General features: G+C 40.6%; 1 protein-coding gene across 1 annotated transcript in view; it reads left to right on the top strand.

Moving 5' to 3' along the window:
• Window positions 1-793: 793 nt before the first annotated feature.
• ZC3H6 (zinc finger CCCH-type containing 6) overlaps window positions 794-7,871 on the top strand; it is a 33,262-nt gene continuing 26,184 nt past the window's right edge. Inside the window, exons 1-2 of the mRNA XM_053313477.1 lie at window positions 794-1,461; window positions 7,640-7,823. Coding sequence (XP_053169452.1) covers window positions 1,370-1,461; window positions 7,640-7,823 — 276 coding nt within the window. The 5' untranslated portion in view covers window positions 794-1,369. The remainder of the gene's footprint in view (window positions 1,462-7,639; window positions 7,824-7,871) is intronic.

The raw sequence follows: 7,871 nt of genomic DNA, 5'->3' as shown, positions 1-7,871 counted from the left end.
ATAAACATCACAACAGGAATGAAGCGTTTGTTGCTACTGCAGAAGAGGTGCCCCTTCCTCCCACTGCGGTTCTGCTTCTCTTTAGTCTCCTTGTTGAAGTCGTAGCACTGCTGGCTTTGTTTCGACCCTTTTCTTTGAGGGGAACTAAAGTAAAAGGGAACTAGTCAGACACGCGGTCTCTTCTCCCTTCAGACTTGCCAACTAATCTAGTTTACAAGCCAAGAAGATGACGCTTTCCGCCTTCCAGCCTCCCAAAGTTCTCCAAGAAGGCCACAAGGCGAACAGAGGCCAACCCGGGGAGGCAACACCGCGCCCACGGCGGGCTTTTTCTTTTCTTTTCAAGGCGGGAAGGAATCCGGCAGCGCGCCCGCGCGCGCAGCCGTCGCCCTCTCCGCTCCCGACGTGCCCTGATCGGCAGCCAGGCTGCCCAATGGGCGCCCTCCCCTTAACCTCCGTCCTAGCGGCGCGGCCCAATGGCTGAGGGAGAAAGCCTTAGACCTGTGGGGTGACGGCAGCGGGGCGGAAGACGGTGCGCAACCAAACGCTGCCTCTCGGTCGCGCGGTGGCCCGGGAGGCGCCCGAGAGAGGTGGTGGCGTGGTCGTCGTCGTGCATTTTTCGCCCGCCTGCCTTTCCCCTCCTCCTCCTCCCTCTTCCTTCCTCCTCCCTCGGCGCTTTGTGAGCGACGCCGGCCGCCGCCATTTTGTGAGCGTGTCCGCCCACCCCACCCCCCTTCTCCTCCCGTTCCCCGCGCGCGCCATTTCTCTTTCTCTTTTTTCTTTGTGGCGAACCAGGCAGCGAGCGGGCGCCATGTTTGTAAGGAAGACATAACCAGGGCCAGCAGCTCCGCTCGGGCCAACAGCCTCCCCGCCACCCGCCCCCGTTGTGCGACTCCCGCCCCCTCCTCCTCGTGGTGCGTGTGTGTTGGATGTTGTGACCCCCCCGGCCGGGACTCCCCACCCCCACCCCATCCCCCGCTCTCCTCGGGAAGCCGCCTCCCGCCTCCCACCAGGCTTGTGGCGAGGCGCAGGGCAGCCCCTCCTGGCCTAGAGCGACCGTTAAAAGTGTCCCTCTCTGGCTGGCCTCACTCAGTCGAACCGTGAGTGGAACCTGCGTCCGCCGCTTCCCCGAGGGGGCCCTGCTGCGCTGCCGTCCCCTTCCCTGCCCTCCTTGAGGAGACGCGGCGCTAGTGCCGTCGTTGCGGGCTCTGTGTGTGTGTGTGTGTTGTGTGTAGTGTATGGTGTGTGTGTGCGCGCCTCCTCCCTCCCTCCCTCCTTCCTCCTCCTCTCCCAACGCCCCACCACGGGCAGCGGCAGCGAGCAGTGTCCTGCCTTCCTCCTCCTCCCCGCACACACAGCCAGAGCCAGCACAATGGCCTTTGAAAGCCTGTTCTCCAAGCCCCCAAACCCAGTTCTTGACCAAAACATGCCCGACTCTGACAGGCAACATGCAGGGGACGAAAGGTCGAGTAACCTTCTTCTCTCTCTCTCTCTCTCTTTCTTTCTCTCCGCTTCTCAATGGTGATAATTAACGGTGATAATAACTAAGAATGACGATATAATGTGAGATGATGATGCTGGTGCTAGTAATGATGTCTTAAATGTGCCTAGATGGGTTTAAAAAGGAAAAAAAAGGAAAGGTAAATGTCTGTAGCATTGTATTGGGGGAGAAGTCACCTTCAGCCTGCGGGGTGTGGGGGGAGGCGATTTTAATCTATATACAAAGATGGTGGTGGGGGGTGATTTTTTTCACAGTGCATTTTGCATGCATTTTTAAAAAACACATTTCATTCCCTTCTTTAAAAAAGGAAATCCATCCTTTCATAAAATGCACTTTCCATCGGGTGTCACCGTTGTTCTCCCCCCCCTTTCAAATCAGAGTATATTTTTCCTCTATATACATGGAGTGACATGTAAAAAAAAAAATTACACCTTACACATTTAACGTGATTTTTGTGTGTGCAGGTGAAGTTCTGTCTGATGGCATCTTTGCCAGTTTTCAGTCCCCTTGAGCCAATAAACCAGAGGCATTTTTCTGGTTTGAGTTCCTGTGCCTTCCTCTCTTTTCTGCAGATTCTCGTTCTCATGTAGATCTAGCTTTTCTCACCTGTTTAAAAAAGAAAGAAAAAAACCCTGAGAATTATTTATCTGATATTCGATAACATGTATGCACATCTTATTCTTTAGGTCAAGGGTTCCCATAATAGTCAAATACTGTCAATAGTTCATGTATGCCTCCACAACCAATTACAACACTATTTGTCAATGTGGTACAAAACATTACATAGCCCCTAATTCATACAACAGCTCTGTAGGGTATACTCTGTTTCCCGCTTTTGCAAGGGAAGATTACTGAGACATATAAACATTGAAATGACTTGCACAGAGCTACAGTGAATCAGGCCTGGGCCTTGAAACTCAGTGCTACATATTAGCAAACCTTCAGCAAAATAACTTATAAAGTAGGTTAAAATGTAAATGAAACAGTTTGTACTAAAAATGGATACTGCCTGGTGCTGTATTGTTACTTTTAACATAATTGGTCATGAATATATCCTGAGTAGTTCAGTAAATACTGTTGTGGAAGGCAGCTTGAACACAACTGAATTAAAGATCTGGAAATCTTTATAACAGTTTGAGTTCTTAGGTATGTTGCTCTCTTGAAGTGGAAATGATGGGGGAGAATCTAAGATTCCGAAATAGCTCATTAATGAGCTAATTTCCTTGCTAGCTTATCAAATCTCTGAATGTTTCCTTATACTGGCCTGTTTTCAATTCCAGGATGTCCCAGTAATAAACACTTTTGTAGGTAGATAACTTTAAAATTGAATTGTCCAAATTAATAGGAAGTCCAACTGCCCATTCTCCTGTCTCCTTTCAGTGGGCAGAACTATCTCCATAGCAGGTGGGAGAGGTGTTATTTTTTACCATTCCACAGTGATACCACATTTGCTGAAAAATCCCCTATCCCAGAGTTTGTAAGCAAGTGGCTCCATCTTTGAATTGGCATGTTCTTCAGAATGCCATTTGGATAACTACTAAAATTAATTTCATAATTATGTGCTTAAATATTATGTAAATGAAAGTTGTGGTGTTGCATAACATGAAATTCAGTAATCAGTATTTTTAATATTAAAATAAAATATTTTTAAACAAGTCAGTATTTTTATTTAAGTTTCCCAACTCAGATGTGTATACTTTTAAATTGCATAATTAGTTTTCAAAAAACACATGTATCTTAGTGTAAAATATCTGAAGTATGTTTCAGTACAGTATTGCAAATTCCAAATAGTTCCATTCTAACAGGTGCCCATTTAGAAGGATTGAGCCATGAAATCCTTAAATAATTGTAATTATTTTAATTGTAAACCACCTAGAGATGCAAGTTTTGGGTGTATAGAAATATTTATTTATTTATTCATTTATTTATTTATTTATTTATTTATTTAATTCGTTTTCTATACTGCCCTTCCACGAGTGGCTCAGGGCAATTTCATATTATAAATAAATAAATAAATAAATAAATTTACTCCAAAGAAGTCTTATTGAAGTTTGAGTATTGCAGCCTTAGAATTTACTAGGATAAATAATGTGTAAGGCTACATAGTAACAGTTGGTACCTCTGAACTACTCATACATCAGTGTTGCTAAACTTGATGCTGTAGGTCAACGTTAGAACTCTTATGTATTCCTGTGGAAGTACATAACCAATTAAAAAACAGTCATTCTTCGCTAGCTGTAGTTTTACTAACCATGGTTTTGCGTATCCGCGAACAGGAAATTTTATCCCGTCTCGCCAACCATGACCCGAGTATCTACAGTGGGCAAGGATTTTTAGTGATTTGGGGTTTTTAAAAAGCAATTTTGTGGGGTTCAGAGGTTTAATCTGCTCATTCCTCTTGCTGATCCTTGCCCACTCCTTGTGATTTAAAATGCCTTTGAGTGATGGGTTTTTGTTTTTGTTTTTATCTCCAGAATTTCAATCTGCTCATTCTTCTGGGTGACTCTTGACGATATTAAGGGATTTGGGGGAATTCTTGCTGATTAAAAAAAGATTCCTTTATTTTTTGGTCTTTTTCATGATCTTGGTTCCCCCTAACCCCGTTTCCCATTCGTTTCAATAGCTCGCCAACCATGGCAGAACGGAACCCTCAAGGTTGGCGAGGGATGACCACACACACATCACCATTGTACTGGTGGTCAGAAGCCGGTTTCAGAGTAGATGAGAGCCATTCTATTTCTCTTTATAAAATCTTTATTTATAAACACTGGTCACATCACATTATGAAAATTAGAAGTTTTTCAGAAGAAAATAATTTGTCCATAACACTTTTTTATAGGATTGATCAAAAGATGGCAACAAAGTGTGCACAGAAAAACTTGTCACATTTTTGCTCTAAGTAAGATACTTTCCTTGCAACAATATATACAATTTTCCCCTTTTGTAAGTAAATGCTTATCCTTTCTGTGGCAAACTAATACTGAATATGAAATTATTCATAGATTTGTAGTGTTGTGTTAAATTAGTGGGTAGGAAAGTAAACTCTTGCATCTACATTTTTTAAGATAATGGTGATTTAAATAGTAAACAGAAGATTAACATTTTATTAATGATTATTATTAAAAGGAGCAAGTAAAGACATGTTTATAACCTATAACCTATCTTCAAAATGTGAGTCCTCATCCTCAAAGTACGAAGCTAAGGCTTAGTGTTACAGGAGGAACAGAATCTATACAAATTCTTTAAAGAATCTACAAATACAGATTCCTTAACGATATGCATTTTACAGAAAATATACTTTGTAACTTAAATATATAGGATTTTTCCAATACTGAGATGACAGTGTTACAGTACCAACATTAACCAACTGCATTCCTGAGGTTAGTCTTCTGACAAATATTTGGCTATTCAGTTACAGGTATATTTATAGAAACTAGCATGTATTGGAAGCTGCCCCACAAGTCATCTAGTATAATCCTCTGCCTTGAGGCTGAATTAATATAGATTAAGTATCCCTTGTAGTCTTACCAGAAATCCTCTGAACAAGGAGATTTCATATGTTCTTTAGGCAGTTTTTCCCATGGCTGAACTAAATCACCTAACTGCTTTCCTAGCCATTTATCCCCAGTTTTATGCTTGTGGATTTAGTTATCCGTGTGTATGTATAATGCTTTACTTTTATCCTTGTTGAATTTTGTTATATCACCTGAGCTCTTCAGTTTATCAAGTTCCTTTTGACAGTTTCTGCAGTTCCTTCCAGTGATGTTTGATAAAAAGTGAATGGGGTAGGGGAACTTCAGTACAGAATTGACATGCATAATTAAACAGTTTCTCATCTGTGTGATCAGCACTGTAGCCAGTAGGAGCAATGCAAGATGCTCAGGGTCAACAAGATATATTGTGATTCTTATCTGGAGCATTGTGGTCTCATGGTGTGTCTGTTCATTCATTCAATTTCAATACCTGCGTTCCTAAAGTGGCTTGGAACAGTTTACATTAAACCACCTATAGCCGTCTTGCTGAAGCTAAGCAGGTCAAAGCTTGGGTGACCACCTGGACCTCATGTATGCCACCTTGAGTTCCATTATGGATGTAATATATGAATATGGGGAGTTTTGCTACAGACTAGGCTTGCCAATTCTGAATCATAGCCCTGATGCACCCCAAACAGCAGATGAGATGGTAAACCTCTTTCAAATCATTTCCAAGTGCAAGTAGGGGATTGCATGATTAAATGCTTCCACATATCACTTTAGAAGAAGGCTAGAGTTCTTCTCTCTGACACTTCATTTACAAAATGTTGTGATCTTCATGTATGTTCAGCTGTGCCAGACTGCTGTCTGAAGTGGTATAGTTCAGAAAGAGGTTTGCCAACTTATCTGCTGCTTGGATAAAGTAGGCCTAAGTTGTTCATTGATTTATTGAGAATTCGAATATCTTGACCCCAACCAGCACTCCAAACAAAGGGTGTCCTTTGTGCCCCATTATGGTCTTTAAAATCCCTACTGCCCTGTTCAGTACACACAAGGGTATAGGTAGGTGTGTTATTTGGAGGCTTCACAGACCCTGAGCTACACAGTTTGCCAGTGCTATAAAATCTTTCTATCAGTTGTTGCCATTTTTGCCCTGAGGTATATTCTAAACCAGGTTTAAATTCTATAGTTGCTTTCTTGAGAAACAACCATCATCCCTAAAGGCAGTATTCTATTGTTAACTTCAGTAGTATAGTAAAATCAGTCTTGCTTTTGTTTCATTAGGCTTTCACAAATAAACTTAGAATAGGCCATTTAATTTAAGCAGTTTATAGAAGTTCCAAATCATTATTATTATTATTATTAATTCGATTTCTATACCGCCCTTCCAAAAATGGCTCAGGGCAGTTTACACAGAGAAATAATAAATAAATAAGATGGCTCCCTGTCACCAAAGGGCTCACATTCTAAAAACAAAAAACAAGATAGACACCAGCAACAGTCACTGGAAGTACTGTGCTGGGAGTGGATAGGGCCAGGTACTCTCCCCCTGCTAAATAAAGAGAATCACCACGGTAAAAGGTGCCTCTTTGCCCAGTTAGCAGGGGCAAATGTATGTGTTCATGTGATTCTCAGATATGTGGTTCTGTGAGCAAGTCATCACAGAGCTGAAAACATCACCCTTTCTTTACTGTTAATATTTTTTAGTTTTTAGTGTGAAGTGATACAATAAAAGTAATTAACTAAATTAAACAAAAAATATTGTCAGATTAAAAACCACAATCATTATTAGTTTCAATTTAAAACTGGAAATTATAAAAAGCTAAAGAACCTACCAGACATTAAAAAAAAAAAGAAGCATTAAAAAGCCTCCTTTAAAAGGTGCATTTTAAGATGTTTTTTAAAAACACGGAGGGAGGGAGCATGGCGAAGCTCTTCAGGGAGGGCAAGGTTCTTATGAGACTCTTTCCTTTTAAAATGATATCCTGTAGCACTTATAAAGCATCAGTTTAACCTGTATGCCGTTAAGGTGTACGACTTCTTAGAAAATGTACATTTTCACTAGCAAATTAAACAATTGCTTTCTTATATGATAGCATGATTTATATTTTTCCTATTGCAAATTATTGTGTATACAGTACTCTGCTTTGAAGTTGTGGTATTTCATTGTGTCTGATAGCTGGTAACCAGGGAGGGTCTTCTCAGTTGTGCCCTACTTTTAGAATGCCTTCTCCAGACAAGTGAAGGAGGTACCTGCACTAGCACTTATTTGGGCACGAAGTCAAAACTACTTATTCACTGGGACTTCTACCTATTAATTCATTATCTCCTGTCTGTCTTAGTTTTGGTTTTCTTATTACTTGTAACAACTTTCTAGTTTTGGTTGTTTTATTGGTTTTAGCTGCTTCCTCTTTCCTATTCTTCATTGCTTATGTTATTAATAGTTAAGGGTTATTTTGGTATGTGTTTTATAGATTTTATTGTTCTGACTGTAAAGTCAAAAATTGACACCTAATTATTAAATAATTATTAAAACTATAATATTTTTGGCTGAGGGATAAAAGCATGAAACAACATTGTACCATTACAGAGTCAACTATAGAAAAGCATTGTATTTTGTAAATTTTCCAAACTTACATTCAGTCTAAACTGTATCTTTCTGAAACAGAGAGGATGGTGAACTCGAAGATGGTGAAATAGATGATGCTGGATTTGAAGAAGATAAGGAAGAACAGGATGCAAAAGTTGAAGATAAACAGAAAAATGAAAAAGCCCATAGAAAATCCCGAAAGAAGCGTAAAAAAGAAAAAGAGAAGAAAAAATCAAAAAGGAGAAGACGAGATAAACACAAGGTTAGAATTGTTAGTCATAGTTCCAGTGCAACCTATACATCAATTATA

This window comes from Hemicordylus capensis, chromosome 1 (assembly GCF_027244095.1).
Source record: "Hemicordylus capensis ecotype Gifberg chromosome 1, rHemCap1.1.pri, whole genome shotgun sequence".
NCBI lineage: Eukaryota > Metazoa > Chordata > Lepidosauria > Squamata > Cordylidae > Hemicordylus > Hemicordylus capensis.
The sequence above is the reverse complement of the archived record's forward strand: the minus strand, read 5'-3'. Positions and strand labels throughout refer to the sequence as shown.